Below are 20,969 nucleotides of genomic sequence, written 5' to 3' on the forward strand. Positions count from 1 at the left end.
GTGTGTTTTCACATTATCGGATCCGGTATTTGGTATGAGCATTTGGCATATCGATCCTACATCCGATGGAGTAGATCAACTGACTCTTGTTCAGAACTATCAAGAATTGGTCAATGAGCATTTGAAAGATATGAGAAATAAATATAAGAAATAAAGCAGGTTTACGTTTTTTTTTTCGAAATTGGTAGTGAGTGAGGCGCTATTTGTATCACAAAAGCAGAACAAACTCTTACTGTCTAATCATTCCAGTTGGTATATATCTAAATTGATAGGTATAGCTTAAATTATACTCATTTACACAGGCAAAAGAGGAATCATCTCTTCTCTCCAAGCAGCTCTCCGACCTCAAACAAGTTATACAGGACAGTTCATCAAAAATCAAAGACCAGGGAGTCAAGCAGCGTCTCCTGGAAGCTAGCAGTAAGGTGGAAGCAACTGGAACCAAGCTAAAGGGAGAGTTGAACAAGGCTGATGTTTCTGTGGTGAGTTTAGAAATCTTTCCATACTTAATTCTACTTACACATCTATCATTTAAGGGTCAGACCTCAAATAGAATATTCAGGGGAGTTCCTCTATAATCAGAGACGAAAGTTTCAAGGAACGCAGTCTGGAAGCTAACAGAAAGAAGCAGCTGGGACAAAGATAAATAGGCAGTTAAACATAACAGATGTTAATGTGGTAAGTTTAGCATTCTAACTCTACAGCGTAATAATCAAAGGGCTCTCAAACAATCCAATCAAGACAACTCCAAGGTTAAAGGTCTTAAAGGTAAGCCGGAGACGAATCAAGAGGTTTTTGAATAAATTGTTAAGGAACGTTTGTGGCATACGTTGAATTTACAGTTCCATAGAGAAATCCGATCAATTTGGTTTTGGTTTGGTTGGTCTTGGTCGAAAAGCAATGCAAAGAAAATTCGATGACCAAGCAAAATAGTGTCTGGTTATCGAATTTTCTTTGCATTGCTTTTCGACCAAGACCAACCAAACCAAAATCAAATTGATCGGATTTCTCTATAGAACTGTTCGAATTTCCTATTTTACCTTTACGGTTTTCAGGAAACTCTGACACCTACAGCGTTTGCGACGATCGAGGCGCTATCCGCTCTGCGCAGTGTCACTGAACACCCTGCGCTCACGCCGGTGGCGGCACCATCGCCTGCTGCACAGAAACGGGCCGATGAAGTCATACAACAGTCCAAGTAAATACTTCAATTTTCATCCGTTTTGGAAACCACCAGGTAGAGATGGGTAACTACCCAGGTAAATACCCGACGGTGGGTATTTACCGGGTAAATACCTGATATTTACCTATCCGCGGGTAAATACGCGGGTATTTTCATTTTTCTTCCAAATTTGACGTTTTAAATGGTGTTTTGGGCTATAGATCCATTTAAACATTATGTGTAATTAATTATACACATAATGTTTATTCAAATTGAGAACGAATAGGTTACTATGAGATAAAATGTGATTTTAGTGTATCTTTCCAACTATAATAAATTAATAGTTTAAAAAACACTATAAAACACGCTTTTATAAATGCACGTAAAAGCCAAAAATAAATTATGGATCGTTCAAGTTGTCTCTATTTGTGAGCTGAAGTTTAAAAACTATGTGCGTATAATATTTGATTGTAAAAGCGTGGGGCGCTGGAACAGGAAAGACTTTTTGTATAACTTGCTGATAAATCAAATTATGCTATTTTACGGGAAGGAGGTTACACAGATTGACGCGCTAACTGGAGTTGCAGCATGACTAGTAGGTTCTACATTAAACAGTCAAATCAATTAAAAGTCAGTGTTCAAAGTAGGTACCAGTTTGTCGAACTCAGACAAAATATGCGCTAGTAGCGAGGAGAGTCGACAGTCACCGACACTTAGAACGCCGCTTTTTTCCGGTAATCAAAGTACAAAAGGGGAAAGTGTCTACAGTGACAGGATGCAGAGTTCTTGTTCGTGGACGAGATATCTTTGGTTCTCTAAGTTCTCTTTGGTAACCTTTAGGCGGCATATGTAAACGTTATGTTCTTATGCAACTTCATTCGCCAGGAAGTTCGGATTAGTATTTGATTACAAGAAAGTCTTTCCTGTTCCAGCGCCCCACGCTTTTACAATCAAATATTATAATTAAAAGCACATAGTTTTTAAACTTCAGCTCACAAATAGAGACAACTTGAACGATCCATAATTTATTTTTGGCTTTTACGTGCATTTATAAAAGCGTGTTTTATAGTGTTTTTTAAACTATTAATTTATTTTATACTTTTTAGTCATTAATAATGAAATACTTTTAACATTTATACATAAATTTATTTCAAGTAGGCGGATTTTACATGCCATTTGTGGCTTAACACACGTTAAGTACAAGTACACACTTATTGCTAATTGCTACTTAATAATAACTAGCGGCTACCTTCTTATTACGGTATTATCATAAAAATGTTTATACCTAGTAAGTTATCCGTAAAAGATAGACAATATAGACATGTGCCATCGCGGACTTTTTGAAGACATTAGAGAGACATACTTTCGCCATACATTGTTTTGAAGCTCTCAGCTAGTGGGATTTTGTTTGACTCGATTAGAAAATATTGTCACATTTCAACTAATTCAAACAAAATTTAAGTATTTCTTTTTTGCCGAGCCCCCTTTATTTGCTCTTAAGGGTCACAGGAAAACCATTACCCAACTTATTTTAAATACAACGTTGATATTTTCTTTTATGCGGGGGCTTCGCCCCCGAGCCCCCTTTGTTTGCTCTTAAAGGTCACAAGAAAACGCTAACCCAACTTATTTTAAATACTACGTTAATCTTTCTTTTATGCGGGGGGCTTCGCTCCCCGAGCCCCCCTTTTCGTTACTATTAAGGGTAACAAGAAAACCCTAACTCAACTTATTTAAATACTACGTTAATCTTTCTTTTGTGCGGGGGGCTTCGCCCCCGAGCCCCCCTTTTCGTTACTCTTAAGGGGTAACAAGAAAACCCTAACCCAACTTATTTTAAATACAACGTTTATCTTTCTTTTATGCGGGGGCTTCGCCCGAGCCCCCCTTTTCGTTTGATCTTAAAGGTCACAAGACAACGCTAACCCAACTTATCTTAAATACTACGTTGATCTTTCTTTCATGCGGGGAGCTTCGCCCCCCGAGCCCCCTTTGTTTGCTCTTAAAGGTCACAAGAAAACGTTAACCCAACTTATTTTAAATACTACGTTGATCTTTCTTTTATGCGGGGGCTTCGCCCCCGAGCCCCCTTTCGTTACTCTTAAGGGTCACAAGAAAACCCTAACCCAACTTATTTTAAATACTACGTTGATCTTTCTTTTATGCGGGGGCTTCGCCCCCGAGCCCCCTTTTCGTTACTCTTAAGGGTCACAAGAAAACCCTAAACCAACTTATTTTAAATACAACGTTGATCTTTCTTTCATGAGGGGGCTTCGCCCCCGAGCCCCCTTTGTTTGCTCTTAAAGGTCACAACAAAACGCTAACCCCACTTATTTTAAATACAACGTTGATCTTTCTTTTATGCAGGGCTTCGCCCCCGAGCTCCCCTTTGTTTGCTCTTAAAGGTCACAAGAAAACGCTAACCCAACTTATTTTAAATACTACGTTAATCTTTCTTTTATGCGGGGCTTCGCCCCCGAGCCCCCTTTTCGTTACTCTTAAGGGTAACAAGAAAAAACTTATTTTAAATACAACGTTTATCTTTCTTTTATGCGGGGGGCTTCGCCTCCCGAGCCTCCCTTTGTTTGCTCTTAAAAGTCACAAGAAAACGCTAACCCAACTTATCTTAAATACTACGTTGATCTTTCTTTCATGCGGGGGGCTTCGCCCCCCGAGCCCCCCTTTGTTTGCTCTTAAAGGTCACAAGAAAACGCTAACCCAACTTATTCTACATACTACGTTGATCTTTCTTTCATGCGGGGGGCTTCGCTCCCCGAGCTCCCCTTTGTTTGCTCTTAAAGGTCACAAGAAAACGCTAACCCAACTTATTTTAAATACCGTAGTATTTAAAATAAGTTGGGTTACGTTTTCTTGTGACCTTTAAGAGCAAACGTTAATCTTTCTTTTATGCGGGGGGCTTCGCCCCCCGAGCCCCCCTTTTCATTGCTCTTAAGGGTAACAAGAAAAAACTTATTTTAAATACAACGTTTATCTTTCTTTTATGCGGGGGGCTTCGCCCCCCGAGCCTCCCTTTGTTTGCTCTTAAAGGTCACAACAAAACGCTTACCCAACTTATTTTAAATACAACGTTGATCTTTCTTTTATGCGGGGGACTTCGCCCCCCGAGCCCCCCTTTGTTTGCTCTTAAAGGTCACAAGAAAACGCTAACCCAACTTATTTTAAATACTACGTTAATCTTTCTTTTATGCGGGGGGCTTCGCTCCCCGAGCCCCCCTTTTCGTTACTATTAAGGGTAACAAGAAAACCCTAACTCAACTTATTTTAAATACTACGTTAATCTTTCTTTTGTGCGGGGGGCTTCGCCCCCGAGCCCCCCTTTTCGTTACTCTTAAGGGGTAACAAGAAAACCCTAACCCAACTTATTTTAAATACAACGTTTATCTTTCTTTTATGCGGGGGGCTTCGCCCCCCGAGCCCCCCTTTGTTTGATCTTAAAGGTCACAAGACAACGCTAACCCAACTTATCTTAAATACTACGTTGATCTTTCTTTCATGCGGGGCTTCGCCCCCGAGCCCCCTTTGTTTGCTCTTAAAGGTCACAAGAAAACGTTAACCCAACTTATTTTAAATACTACGTTGATCTTTCTTTTATGCGGGGGGGCTTCGCCCCCCGAGCCCCCCTTTTCGTTACTCTTAAGGGTCACAAGAAAACCCTAACCCAACTTATTTTAAATACTACGTTGATCTTTCTTTTATGCGGGGGCTTCGCCCCCGAGCCCCCTTTTCGTTACTCTTAAGGGTCACAAGAAAACCCTAAACCAACTTATTTTAAATACAACGTTGATCTTTCTTTCATGAGGGGGCTTCGCCCCCGAGCCCCCTTTGTTTGCTCTTAAAGGTCACAACAAAACGCTAACCCCACTTATTTTAAATACAACGTTGATCTTTCTTTTATGCAGGGGGCTTCGCCCCCCGAGCTCCCCTTTGTTTGCTCTTAAAGGTCACAAGAAAACGCTAACCCAACTTATTTTAAATACTACGTTAATCTTTCTTTTATGCGGGGGGCTTCGCCCCCCGAGCCCCCCTTTTCGTTACTCTTAAGGGTAACAAGAAAAAACTTATTTTAAATACAACGTTTATCTTTCTTTTATGCGGGGGGCTTCGCCTCCCGAGCCTCCCTTTGTTTGCTCTTAAAAGTCACAAGAAAACGCTAACCCAACTTATCTTAAATACTACGTTGATCTTTCTTTCATGCGGGGGGCTTCGCCCCCCGAGCCCCCCTTTGTTTGCTCTTAAAGGTCACAAGAAAACGCTAACCCAACTTATTCTACATACTACGTTGATCTTTCTTTCATGCGGGGGGCTTCGCTCCCCGAGCTCCCCTTTGTTTGCTCTTAAAGGTCACAAGAAAACGCTAACCCAACTTATTTTAAATACCGTAGTATTTAAAATAAGTTGGGTTAGCGTTTTCTTGTGACCTTTAAGAGCAAACGTTAATCTTTCTTTTATGCGGGGGGCTTCGCCCCCCGAGCCCCCCTTTTCATTGCTCTTAAGGGTAACAAGAAAAACCCAACTTATTTTAAATACAACGTTTATCTTTCTTTTATGCGGGGGGCTTCGCCCCCCGAGCCTCCCTTTGTTTGCTCTTAAAGGTCACAACAAAACGCTTACCCAACTTATTTTAAATACAACGTTGATCTTTCTTTTATGCGGGGGACTTCGCCCCCCGAGCCCCCCTTTGTTTGCTCTTAAAGGTCACAAGAAAACGCTAACCCAACTTATTTTAAATACTACGTTAATCTTTCTTTTATGCGGGGGGCTTCGCTCCCCGAGCCCCCCTTTTCGTTACTATTAAGGGTAACAAGAAAACCCTAACTCAACTTATTTTAAATACTACGTTAATCTTTCTTTTGTGCGGGGGGCTTCGCCCCCGAGCCCCCCTTTTCGTTACTCTTAAGGGGTAACAAGAAAACCCTAACCCAACTTATTTTAAATACAACGTTTATCTTTCTTTTATGCGGGGGGCTTCGCCCCCCGAGCCCCCCTTTGTTTGATCTTAAAGGTCACAAGACAACGCTAACCCAACTTATCTTAAATACTACGTTGATCTTTCTTTCATGCGGGGAGCTTCGCCCCCCGAGCCCCCTTTGTTTGCTCTTAAAGGTCACAAGAAAACGTTAACCCAACTTATTTTAAATACTACGTTGATCTTTCTTTTATGCGGGGGCTTCGCCCCCCGAGCCCCCCTTTTCGTTACTCTTAAGGGTCACAAGAAAACCCTAACCCAACTTATTTTAAATACTACGTTGATCTTTCTTTTATGCGGGGGGCTTCGCCCCCGAGCCCCCCTTTTCGTTACTCTTAAGGGTCACAAGAAAACCCTAAACCAACTTATTTTAAATACAACGTTGATCTTTCTTTCATGAGGGGGGCTTCGCCCCCCGAGCCCCCCTTTGTTTGCTCTTAAAGGTCACAACAAAACGCTAACCCCACTTATTTTAAATACAACGTTGATCTTTCTTTTATGCAGGGGGCTTCGCCCCCCGAGCTCCCCTTTGTTTGCTCTTAAAGGTCACAAGAAAACGCTAACCCAACTTATTTTAAATACTACGTTAATCTTTCTTTTATGCGGGGGCTTCGCCCCCGAGCCCCCTTTTCGTTACTCTTAAGGGTAACAAGAAAAAACTTATTTTAAATACAACGTTTATCTTTCTTTTATGCGGGGGGCTTCGCCTCCCGAGCCTCCCTTTGTTTGCTCTTAAAAGTCACAAGAAAACGCTAACCCAACTTATCTTAAATACTACGTTGATCTTTCTTTCATGCGGGGCTTCGCCCCCGAGCCCCCTTTGTTTGCTCTTAAAGGTCACAAGAAAACGCTAACCCAACTTATTCTACATACTACGTTGATCTTTCTTTCATGCGGGGGCTTCGCCCCCGAGCTCCCCTTTGTTTGCTCTTAAAGGTCACAAGAAAACGCTAACCCAACTTATTTTAAATACCGTAGTATTTAAAATAAGTTGGGTTAGCGTTTTCTTGTGACCTTTAAGAGCAAACGTTAATCTTTCTTTTATGCGGGGGCTTCGCCCCCCGAGCCCCCTTTTCATTGCTCTTAAGGGTAACAAGAAAAAACTTATTTTAAATACAACGTTTATCTTTCTTTTATGCGGGGGGCTTCGCCCCCCGAGCCTCCCTTTGTTTGCTCTTAAAGGTCACAACAAAACGCTTACCCAACTTATTTTAAATACAACGTTGATCTTTCTTTTATGCGGGGGGCTTCGCCCCCCGAGCTCCCCTTTGTTTGCTCTTAAAGGTCACAAGAAAACGCTAACCCAACTTATTTTAAATACTACGTTAATCTTTCTTTTATGCGGGGGCTTCGCCCCCGAGCCCCCTTTTCGTTACTCTTGAGGGTAACAAGAAAAAACCCAACTTATTTTAAATACAACGTTTATCTTTCTTTTATGCGGGGGCTTCGCCCCCGAGCCTCCCTTTGTTTGCTCTTAAAGGTCACAAGAAAACGCTAACCCAACTTATTCTACATACTACGTTGATCTTTCTTTCATGCGGGGGCTTCGCCCCCGAGCCCCCTTTTTTTTACTCTTAAGGATCACAAGAAAACCTTAACCCAACTTATTTTAAATACAACGTTGATCTTTCTTTTATGCGGGGGGCTTCGCCCCCCGAGCCCCCTTTGTTTGCTCTGAAAGGTCACAAGAAAACGCTAACCCAACTTATTTTAAATACTAGGTTAATCTTTCTTTTATGCGGGGGCTTCGCCCCCGAGCCCCCCCTTTGTTTGCTCTTAAAGGTCACAAGAAAACGCTAACCCAACTTATCTTAAATACTACGTTAATCTTTCTTTCATGCGGGGGGCTTCGCCCCCCGAGCCCCCCTTTATTTGCTCTGAAAGGTCACAAGAAAACGCTAACCGAACTTATTTTAAATACTACGTTAATCTTTATTTTATGCGGGGGGCTTCGCCCCCAGAGCCCCCCTTTGTTTGCTGTTAAATGTCACAAGAAAACGCTAACCCAACTTATCTTAAATACTACGTTAATCTTTCTTTCATGTGGGGGGCTTCGCCCCCCGAGCCCCCCTTTGTTTGCTCTTAAAGGTCACAAGAAAACGCTAACCCAACTTATTCTAAATACTACGTTGATCTTTTTTTCATGCGGGGGCTTCGCCCCCGAGCCCCCTTTTCTTTACTCTTAAGGATCACAAGAAAACCTTAACCCAACTTATTTTAAATACAACGTTGATCTTTCTTTTATGCGGGGGCTTCGCCCCGATCCCCTTTTGTTTGCTCTGAAAGGTCACAAGAAAACGCTAACCCAACTTATTTTAAATACAACGTTGATCTTTCTTTTATGCGGGGGCTTCGCCCCCGAGCCCCCCTTTGTTTGCTCTGAAAGGTCACAAGAAAACGCTATACCAACTTATCTTAAATACTACGTTGATCTTTCTTTCATGCGGGGGCTTCGCCCCCGAGCCCCCTTTGTTTGCTCTTAAAGGTCACAAGAAAACGCTAACCCAACTTATTCTAAACACTACGTTGATCTTTCTTTCATGCGGGGGCTTCGCCCCCGAGCCCCCTTTTCTTTTACTCTTAAGGATCACAAGAAAACCTTAACCCAACTTATTTTAAATACAACGTTGATCTTTCTTTTATGCGGGGGGCTTCGCCCCCGATCCCCCCTTTGTTTGCTCTGAAAGGTCACAAGAAAACGCTAACCCAACTTATTTTAAATACAACGTTGATCTTTCTTTTATGCGGGGGGCTTCGCCCCCGAGCCCCCTTTGTTTGCTCTGAAAGGTCACAAGAAAACGCTATACCAACTTATCTTAAATACTACGTTGATCTTTCTTTAATGCGGGGGCTTCGCCCCCGAGCCCCCCTTTGTTTGCTCTTAAAGGTCACAAGAAAACGCTAACCCAACTTATTCTAAACACTACGTTGATCTTTATTTCATGCGGGGGCTTCGCCCCCGAGCCCCCTTTTCTTTACTCTTAAGGATCACAAGAAAACCTTAACCCAACTTATTTTAAATACAACGTTGATCTTTCTTTTATGCGGGGGCTTCGCCCCCGAGCCCCCTTTGTTTGCTCTTAAAGGTCACAAGAAAACGCTAACCCAACTTATCTTAAATACTACGTTGATCTTTCTTTCATGCGGGGGCTTCGCCCCCGAGCCCCCTTTGTTTGCTCTTGAAGGTCACAAGAAAACGCTAATCCAACTTATTCTAAATACTACGTTGATCTTTCTTTCATGCGGGGGCTTCGCCCCCGAGCCCCCTTTGTTTGCTCTGAAAGGTCACAAGAAAACGCTAACCCAACTTATTTTAAATACTACGTTAATCTTTCTTTTATGCGGGGGACTTCGCCCCCGAGCCCCCCTTTGTTTGCTCTTAAAGGTCACAAGAAAACGCTAACCCGACTTATCTTAAATACTACGTTGATCTTTCTTTCATGCGGGGGGCTTCGCCCCCCGAGCCCCCCTTTGTTTGCTCTTTAAGGTCACAAAAAAACGCTAACCCAACTTATTCTGAATACTACGTTGATCTTTCTTTCATGCGGGGGGCTTCGCCCCCCGAGCCCCCCTTTTCTTTACTCTTAAGGATCACAAGAAAACCTTAACCCAACTTATTTTAAATACAACGTTGATCTTTCTTTTATGCTTCCCCCCTCGACCCCCCCCCCCTTTTTCTGTTCTTATCTTCCGGCACCATCATCAGGCCTTGAAACCTAATCGTAGTCATAGTTCATTACAAGACTTTTCTAAGAAGCCCAAAAACAGCTATGATACGATGTTCCATCATGTAGTTCCAGTTCATATCTTCCGGCTCCATCATCAGACCTTGAAACCTAATCGTAGTCAAAGTTCATTACAAGACTTTTCTAAGAAGCCCAAAAACAGCTATGATACGATGTTCCATCATGTAGTTCCAGTTCATATCTTCCGGCTCCATCATCAGACCTTGAAACCTAATCGTAGTCAAAGTTCATTACAAGACTTTTCTAAGAAGCCCAAAAACAGCTATGATACGATGTTCCATCATGTAGTTCCAGCTCATATCTTCCGGCTCCATCATCAGACCTTGAAACCTAATTGTAGTCAAAGTTCATTACAAGACTTTCCTAAGAAGCCCAAAAACAGCTATGATACGATGTTCCGTCATGTAGTTCCAGTTCATATCTTCCGGCTCCATCATCAGACCTTGAAACCTAATCGTAGTCAAAGTTCATTACAAGACTTTTCTAAGAAGCCCAAAAACAGCTATGATACGATGTTCCATCATGTAGTTCCAGTTCATATCTTTCGGCTTCATCATCAGACCTTGAAACCTAATTGTAGTCAAAGTTCATTACAAGACTTTTCTAAGAAACCCAAAAACGGCTGTGATACGATGTTCCATCATGTAGTTCCAGTTCATATCTTCCGACTCCATCATCAGATCAGCTCAACAGTACCATATTATTGTATTGTCATCGGAACTACATATAGCTGCCAATTTTCATTACGCTACGACTCCTGGAAGATGGTTAAATTAGCTTCCTTAGATTCCATTACATACATAGTTACATACACGACGACCTAATAAAAGCGTGTTAAAAATGGTGTAATATCATTCTCTGACACACGGAAATAATTTAAAATGCTTTTAATATAAATTATAAGTCTGATAAATTAAAACTGTAAATGAAAATAATATTTTGTAAATATTATGTAAATAAAAATATTTTAAAAATCTCTTTTTGAAGCTCATAACTCATACATAGTATGTTTTATGACAAAAATGTATATAAACTTTTTTGTAGGAAATTGTGTCTACTTTAGTTCGTACATACAAAACTTTTCGATATTCATGATAGTTTCCATGAAATATGAAAAAAATACATTTTACCCCCCCCCCCCCCTAACCCCACCATAACCCCCTCCAGCCAGTACTAGGAAGTTTATCTTTATCGTATAAATACGACTATTTAATGGAATGTAAAAAGCACACGTAAAACATATTTTTTTTAATTATTTTTAAAAATATACATTAAAACTTCTGTAATCTTTATTGTATATTTGACTGAACAGTTTCGTTTTGAATTCGTGTATAATAATTGTAACGTCTTACCCAGGGTAAGCTCAAATAACTAATAGAAAGCTACTTCAATAAAATTCTTGACTCTACTCAAGCTTTAATACTTGCGATTAATTCAAAGTTAAAATTATATTAATTAGATATGTAAGCTACGAGGGTGTAAGCTACGAGGATGGAGTATAAAATAAACAAAAGATTGGATACTAAAACATTTCGATTTATTGTATCTATAATCATTTATATTTTGTCAGAATTAATTACTATAACTCTGTATTCAATTAAATCTGATTAGGACCTACTTGAATACACCGCCTTCATTACTAGGGCCAAGTCCCTACGTCAGGAAAAGTAGACGGAAACAAAAACCTGACTGCCCAAGTTTAAGAGGGGGTAGAGCAGGGAGAATTTTCAGAATCTGTCAAATTACCCCATTACACACACAAACACCCTTCACTCACACTACCTCAATTTACTGTGAAAGGTCAGTGACCCTTAATTTTTTTCAAGAGTGTTATTTTGAGTTTGTAGTCAACTACTTACCTCCTTTGAGAAATTAAACTGTAAAAAAGGTAGCATACAAGAAGACAAAGAAAAAATTCGCATCATCTAGCTTTCCTTCTCTGTTCATGTCTCATGTGACTTAAATTTACCTAAATATGCAGATAACGTTCCTTACTCAGTTGATTGTTTATCTAGGTGTATTTCAAATTACTTTGCACTTCATTTTGCGTTACTTTTCTATACTTACTTAGATTAAAAATCGTCAGCCTGCCTATCCCCGCAAACATTATTCAAAGTCGTATGTGAAGGCCGATACCTCCAGGCAGACAATTATGGTCGCGTGATAAATGATAAAACATTCAGCCCTATCGCACTATTTGTAAGTGCAATAGGGACGGTCCGATGTTTTATCATTTATCGCGCGACTATGATTGCCCTGCAGGTCTTCAGAGGCCTGTGCTGTGCATTACGTATATGCGGGTTGTATTAAAGACTATCAGATATTTTCTTTATTCTTTTTGGTCGTTAGGTTTTTTTATCATTTAGTTTGATACAAAATAAAGTATGTGTATAAAATAAAAACCTAATGAATAGAGTACAGCTAGCAGCAGTCAAGTCAGAGACACAAAGAAAGACAGGGAATATCGACGCATATCTTATCTTATCCAATACCGCGCCATCGCCATCTGCATCAGACTCTTGATCTTACCCAATTTCCGAGTCTCTTCTCTTAATTTCAGTTTCTTGAGTTGAAAATGTTGAAACTCATACTTGGTATTAAATAAAACACAAATACATATAAAAATCACAACATAATTTTAAATTATGGCTTAGGCCCTGTACCAGTTGCAGTCGCCACGTCTGTAAAGCCCCATGTAGTTTCTTTTAAATGGCTAAATACCTAGATGTTATGTCATAAACATCTGTGACGTGACTGAAAATTAAACAACATCGCTCAGAGATAAGGTTCAAATTAGCATGGCAAAAAATACAACAGTGCAGTCAAAATACCATCAAAGAAAAAGCAAATGTCAATGTCAATATCACTGCCGTATTTCAGGCAATAAGGGCTGTTTTCTCAAATATGAAAAAATCTCAAAAGCAGGACTTTATAAAGACTTTCTAGGAAAATTATTTTAAACTTGATAGGCAGAACAATTTATAAAAGTTGTGCAAAAAAAAATTCTGAACTAAGTTTTTAACTATATATGAAAAGCATCTTAGATTGCATATTTTAGTATCGTAACGATTTTTCTTTCAAATAAAAAGAGAATTATTAGAATAGGTTCACGGTGTCTACCGTAAACTGGGGTTACATTGACCAATTTGGGAATTTAAACTTCTCTAGCTTCTACATTTAATGGGTAGGGTAGGGTTCTAGCTTCTACATTTAATGATTATTTTTACCCATTAAATGTAAAGAAAGAAAAAATTAATATTATCGGGACCAACAACTTTTTTAGTCCTTTCCAGCTAAAATTCTAGAAAAGTAACAAAATAATGTACGCAGAAAAAAAACCAACAACTTTTTTAGTCCTTTCTATGAGATCAAACTTAAACTGACATTGGGGTTACTTTGATACTCTATGTTTTTTTAATGGTAATCGAATGTAACCCTTTGCAAAGGTATTTTATCTCAAGAAAAGATAAAAAAACGGTTCGCAAAGTCAAATATTACAACTCTTTAACGCTATTTTGGGGTTACTTTGATCAAAAATAAAAATTACCTACCATCTTCGAAAAACCAACTTTATTTGCAATTGTTTCAATATTTATCATACGAAGAGATCAAATTATCAGCCTCAACAAGTACCGTGACATAATCAGACAATAATCAACTATGTGTCATTATGGTCAATGTTACCCCATGCAAGTGATCAAAGACACCCCACAGAGTAGGTAAATCATTACTCATTAGTAATAAATGCCTAGTTTGACTTTATGATACAAAACTCAATTCTTACAATGGTATAGCTAAGCAGAAACACATTTCTGGCAAGCTAATATTCACTGTGGACCCTTTACTTGAATACCAGTGGGTAAACCACAGATTAATAAAAGTTACTAACGTCACTACGTTAGTTTAGAAGTTATTTAAACATGAAAAATAGCAACAAACTATGATTATATTTTGACACGTTATCCGCACTGCCCACGACCATACTTACTTGTTCACTGCGTCCTCAGAGCACCATCTAACTATAAGGTTGGTTGAAGGTTATCATATGTCTAGATTTCGATAAATTTATTTTATTAATACATAACCGACTACTCATAACATATTAGTTCCTTATTTTTTGGTAAAATAAATAGAATATGCTCGTGACAGGTCAGGTTTTGTTCGTAGTCCAAAAGAGTCAACCCTAGCACTTTTCCCTATTCACCCCAACGTTGGGGTGAGCGAAAATTACTAAATAAAACGACATATTTTCAAATGCAAACCGAATTTCACACCGCTGCAAGATTTTTTGTGTAAAAAATTAGCATGGCACATATAAAAAAAGTGCTATCGACGTTCAAAAGTCGGTTTTGGCCCTATTCACCACAAATTACGGTAGTTCATACCCGTTCCGACCCCATGAACCCAAAATATTCAGAAAACGATGTACTAAGTAGCCCAAAGTGGAGCGCCGTCTCTAGATGAATTGGGTTACTAATTTATGCAAACTACTTAAGTCGCAATAGATGTCATTTCATTTAGTATTTTGGAGGTAACTAGTAAAGATAATTTAGTTTTACAATTGTGCGAAAAAAGATTCAATTCAATTCAAAATATCTTTATTCATGTAGGCCTAGTTACAAGCTCTTATGAATAGTTCATTACAAACGATTCTCATTTGGCCGGATTTTTTAACCGACTTCCAAAATTAAAAAGGTTATAAATGTATAGTTTTTTTTAATATCACTTCTGGTCCAATTTCAAACCCCACAAATATTAACGGCAAACTGATAATGACTTAAGTTTTTTTGAAATAAATTTGTGACATATGTGTGTAGTTTAGTAATTAGGCGGCGACTGATTGTGGGTAGGTTTATATTTTCGCTGTCTGCTAATAAATCTTGTATGGAACGGACGTGTTTTCTTTGGTGCCTTTTCATCAGCGCTGATCTTCGGCGGGAGCATACCTTACAAAATTAAATGGCAAAAAAAGTTTATCAGTAAAAATTACTTACTTGAAAATAAAGTCATAACCGTTTTCTTGCTTATGCATTGAAATAGATATCACGCACGAAAGTAAGAACGACAAGGCCCCCTGGTGGCTGAGCCGGGAATCGAACCCGCTCGCTATACCGTAATCCTCGAAGTGCCACTTGCACCAACGAAGATGGAGGATTAACCTGAGGGTTAACCCACCATTTTACATGGAATTTGACAGTTGATAGCCCACTAACACTGAGTTAAGTGGTTGGTGCAAATGGGCCTTAAAGATTCATATACGAGGTGGTCAAAATGTGCCTATCAGAGATAACATTCACTAGAGACATTTCGTTGGGTACCACACGGCGGGCGAGTGGCCTAGTGGTAATGACGTTAGCTACGTAAGCTGAAGACCCGGGTTCGATTCCCGGCTCGGCCACCAGTGGGCCTTGTCGTTTTTTCTTTCGTGTATGATATCTATTTCAATTTATGTATGTATGTATGTGAACACTTTATTGTACATAAGACAAGTTAGGACATATAAATACAGTATAGTTATGGTGTACAAAGGCGAACTTATCCCTATAAGGTGTCTCTTCCAACCTTTGAGCGAATTGAGAATTCATTATTTAATTATATAAACTTGAAAAAGAACAAATCAAAAATTATTCAATAAAATAATTTTATTTCTTCCCCAGTTGTATAGTTTCATACTTAATATGATTATTATTTTAAAGTAATCCATTTATATTATAGCAACCATTGGTGAAACGTGGAGGTTGACAGAAGTGTAATTAACATTTCTCAATGTTAATTTCTTGTATCTAGTCTAACTACGAAGCAATACATTGACGTATAAATTGCGTCCATATACAGAGAGGGCATTTATAAAAACATCACTTTAGGTAAGTTATATATATTTTATACAATTTGACAACCATTGACCACACATCCCAATTCACCCCTCTTCCAACCCTAATCACCCCCTTCGTAAACCTATTCACCCCCTTTGCGACCCGATTCCCCCCATTCCTGATCCTATTCACCCCTCAGACCGCGGATATTTATTCATCCCGTAAAAGTTCCCCAACACAGTTGCATCGCTTTCTTCATGAAAACCATAAAAAAAGTAAAATATCGTCACTACTTTTAAAAAAACTTGTATCTTCGTCTATCAATGAAAAGAAAATTGTAGTAAGTATGTATGGAATGCATATAGACTTACTGCGTTTTAACTTTGAGGAGAAGCATGAGATACGAGATTTTTTTAAGGTAGTGACGATAATTATGTCTTATGATTTTCTGTTAAACATAAACTTTAGAAGTGTAGGTATACACTACATTCAAAAGGATAACGAACAAATTCTGAGCAAAATTTCACACAAAAATGAAGTTAAAATGAGTAAATAATCCAATAAATTTGAATGCCAACTTTGACAGACATTTTCATGGCCCTAAATATATTATTTTTCTACTTTTTATTGCGGAAAATAGAAGGAATTTATGTGGAAAAATATAATATCATTATATACCCCCGGAACCATATAATATTCACCCCAAATTACGGTATTTTTTAAATTGTCAATATGTAAAATGTCGGAAACTACGGAACCCTACACTGACCGCGGCCCGACGCGCTCTTGGCCGGTTTTTCTTCTCAATGAAATGCAGAGATAATAAAAAATTACACCTCCCAATTTATAATAAGTTTTTTTGCAAAAATTTCATTTTTGGCACAAGCTTTACCTTAGCCGACTGTACCTTTCTTCCAACAATCATCTATTGCTCTCCGAGATGTTTCTAAAAACCCCTTACTTACTCAATGGGGATACGACGTTTCATAACAGAGTTCCTCTGACCACCTTTCTGCTCTATCATCAGATCACCTCCATGATACCATAATATTGCATTGTCACGTGATTTACATATGTGTGCAAAATTTCAGTTCAATCGGAAACCGAAAAGTGGGTCAAATTTAGCTTCTACGTTTTGACCCAAACTAAGATACTAACAAGGCAAGTTGAATAAAAGCTTGTAAAAAGGCTTCTGATATCAGATTTTGTAATAAGTTTAGTTGTCATAGTTTAAGAACAGATGAGACAGACATATGCAATGACAATATAATACTGCACGTGTTTCGTGAGATGTCAAATCACCTCATACAATTTACCGCTCTAAGGCAAGTAAGGTAGGGTTTGTTATTGCACTTTAATTACATATTAATGATTTCTAGCCCGTAAGATATATATTTGCTTTAACAATGGATAGATAATTATGCGAGTGAGAGTGTAATTTAGATTTTTATAAGGAAACAAATATTTTTAAGCGACCCGATCAGATATTTATACGGATAAGGACCCTCCCATATCTACCGTCTCGCGATCATAGCGTCGGGCCAACTGTATGGCTAAGCCGCGCCTTTTTCCATACAGTTGGCCCGACGCTACGCTCGCAAAACGCTAGAAAGAGAGACTATGTTTTTGCCGGTCACGAAGCATCACAATTTTTTGCCGGGAATATGTCGTCATATACTTATGGCCCCTATAGAGAATCGGATATGTTGTCACGGCCGTTCATAGTCATATACTTATGCTGGTGACTGTTCCATGAACATCTGGTCTAGTTGAATGGAGAAGTACCATTCAAAACGAGCGTTAACTTTCTAAACAACGATCAACTTACGGTTACTTACGTGTTCGTGGTATGCACAGGGTAATCTTTAATGAAATTGAAACATTTTTTTATATATAAATTTGAACCAGAAGCACACCATACGGAATATAGGTACTTATATACCCGCCCGCCTTTCCCTTTCTTCTATTCTAAGTAAGAATCGATTAATAAGTATCTAAATATGTAAAAATAAATTAAATTGTAATTGTTTACATACAACCTGGTTGACAAAATGTGACGTAGGTGCTGTCATATATATTTTTAAAATGACGTACTGTTAATACCAGCGTAATGAAAATGTATTCCAATGAGTAAAAGAAAACATGAAACTTTTTTCAATTTAACCGAACTAGAATGAAATCATTTATACTCATTCGGTTGTGTTCGTTATTTTCTTTAATAATGTGATATATTTTTATTTATTTTTTATGCACAAGCCATGCACCTTTAAACTTTAAATGAGATTGGATCTCCACCTGACATATTTGATTTACCCTATTTATTTTGAGCACAGTTTTACACTGGTATGGTTTTTCGTGTACGTACACTATTTTCTGTCAAAATATTTGTCAAATTTAATTGTCAACGCGGAGCGACCGGCGACACGTCTGCCTCCGATGAGCCGCTCACGGCATCTAATCGAAAGGAGAATTCTGACAGCAATGGCGAATGTATGGAAATTTTACGATAGTTTAAATTTAAGGTAAAATTTCTTTGTTGCCTTTGAGAGGAAAAATATAAAAAACCTCAAAACTTCTAGTCCATTTATCTGGCTTTTAGAATCACTTAATGTTATAACTAAAGTATTGAATTTTTTTAACAAAGTTTACTAAACGGCAACATACGTTTTTCTCATTTTAGGTCAACTTTGCGTGGGTTTATTTATTATACCTTTAATAATTAGAGATTCTGAATAGTCAAAAGTTGTAGACACACTCTTTAAGATAATAACTACATTTATTTTATTTCATTTAATTTAGAAATGTGAGCAGCATTTGTTAAACGCCGAATGCACTTTTCGAGGATTTCGTACGACCCCCTCTATATGGCTCATCACGATTAGGCCAACGAACATTTATATCTTAAAATAAAATAGCTGGTTGCAGTCAACGTTAAGGCAAGCTTTGAAATCTCATAAAATTATCATGCATAAGTCGTTCATGGGCATTACGAATATGTCTAGCCGCAAGTCCCTAGCGTGAACGTATCCATACGCATGGTATTATAGTCACTCGGACTCGCACCGTCTGCAATACCGTAGACCCGTCGCCTACATGGAATACTTCACGCAAGGTCCAGACTATCGAGTACTGAAACCGGGACCAAATAAGTAAGTAAGTATGTGACATGAGCACCCATGAACGATCATAAACAAGACAATAATATAAGCGTTGCCCTTGATATCATGAGATCAGCCATTTCATTATGTTATCAACTGTAACATCGCGCAATATAACTGTTTATTAAATTATGCCAGTTGAATAAGAATCTGTTACCTTTACCCATTAAAATAAGAAAAGCTAAGTGTGTGAAATACGGTTTAAATCCATATTGAATCATACTAAATAAAACACGGTTGTTTGTCCCCAACACCGAGTCATACCGAAGCAATCCTCAATGTCGTTTAGTTGTCTAATAAAATTTAAGATAAACAGACCACCAATCATTTGAGTATTACATTGACTCCAATACAAGCTAGCTTATACCAGCAAATGAAATACCCAAACTTCTCGTCCTGTGAGGACAATAAACGTCTCAGAAGGATCTAGAAAGACATAGCCGTCATTAATACGGATCTCGCCAGATCCCGATGAGCAGCAATACTGACACTCGTAGCATGTCCCTCAGCGGGAGCATGTCCCTAGAGGGGAGCGCCATGTATACGTTTTGTATGAATATTAAATTTACACAAACAATGTACTTGACACCCCTAATAACACACACATACACAGGATATACCTGTGAGGACAGACCAAAGGTTTGACCATTTATTAGACATCTAGGACGGGCCCTATAATAAAACACATGACGTATTCCATCAACGTGGATGAAAACCATTGCTTAGCGACATTCAAATAATTAAATATGGGTAATCTCAAAACCTTGTCATTGCTGGAATAAATCAACTCAAGGACAATTCCAATAACGACTAAAATACCTCATTGTTAAAACAGCCACGTGTTTAATAAAGCCACTGTGACCGGTTTCAACAACTACAAATTAGTTAGTAAATAAATATAATATACTTTTCGAATGAACGTATCGGGCGTACTAAAATTATATTAAATATGTATTAAACATAGTCTCAGTCCAATGACGATTCAATATGAATTGAATTGGGTACGTATAAAATTCGAATGATCGAATATCACACCCACAATAGCATTTCATGACTCCTGAATTTCATAGCATAATAGCTGTTTGCGAATCATGCTGACTCTAAATTGAATTTTACGTAAGACCATAAATATCTATGCCAATCTGTTTAATGAATGATGCGTTAATAATAAATATAACATTACACCTTAGCAATGTCATTGTAATGCACTGCAAATGATTCATGATTCGCAACCAGCCAAAGCTGAATTAACGTGTGCGAAATATAGATATATGAATAGCTTGAAGCTGTGTATGTACTCATGTGTATTTGAATATTGTTCTTATAGTGAAATAAATGCGAATTGTTATATTAGAACTTGGATACGAAATATATTTGGATAAACGCCTACATAACTATATGGTACCTAACATCTTACATCTAAAATGAATACGTACCTAACATCTTACATCTAAAATGAATACGTTATCATGATCATTAAGTAGGTGTCAAATATTATTAATTATCAACCAGATGGCTTTACCAGATAATCAAAAGGTCTCGTAATATCAAAATTAGAGTCAGGAATAACTTCATTTGTCATGAGAAACGTCTACTTTCACAGTCAATGACTAGACATGTAAATCAATAATTATCATTAATAAATACGTGTGTGGCTGAACCGCAATAATGGAAATATACAAATATGCTTAACACGTGTCATAATCTTAAACAAATATGCCGCAATAAATTTAATAATTTTAAGTAAATAAACGTACCTAACATCAAAACTACCACGCTTAAAATCTCGGAACACGCAATATAATTATTACGCAAGTAAGCAAATCATCTAAGTCACCGTATGGACTTATAGCATCGGGTTGACGGCTGCCCGAAGATCTCACGACTCATGACGATGAAGACGGAGTGACTCGCACGTAGCTCGTCGTAAAGGAGCCTACGTCTGACGCCCGTCGTGGCTCGTGGCAGAGGAGGCCCGTTGTAGCGCCGTAGTAAACTCTGCATGTCGCCGATGGCATCAGGCTCGCACCCGCAACCGCTCGTGAACCGGAAATAGAAATATAATTATGTTTATAACATATCTAAATATTTGTTCTTGAGTCA

The 20,969-nt window shown here is 38.4% G+C and overlaps 1 protein-coding gene across 6 annotated transcripts in view; it reads left to right on the forward strand.

The window, feature by feature from the left end:
• Window positions 1-20,969, forward strand: part of LOC125237455 (talin-2-like) — a 137,362-nt gene that overhangs the window by 95,302 nt on the left and 21,091 nt on the right. For all 6 annotated transcript variants that reach the window (XR_007178330.1, XM_048144548.1, XM_048144549.1 and 3 more), the window contains exons 67-68: window positions 303-482; window positions 1,056-1,198. Coding sequence is in view for 5 of the 6 variants with exons in the window: in XM_048144548.1 (XP_048000505.1) it covers window positions 303-482; window positions 1,056-1,198 (323 nt within the window). In the remaining variant the exon portion in view is untranslated. The remainder of the gene's footprint in view (window positions 1-302; window positions 483-1,055; window positions 1,199-20,969) is intronic.

Source organism: Leguminivora glycinivorella, chromosome 21, assembly GCF_023078275.1.
Source record: "Leguminivora glycinivorella isolate SPB_JAAS2020 chromosome 21, LegGlyc_1.1, whole genome shotgun sequence".
NCBI lineage: Eukaryota > Metazoa > Arthropoda > Insecta > Lepidoptera > Tortricidae > Leguminivora > Leguminivora glycinivorella.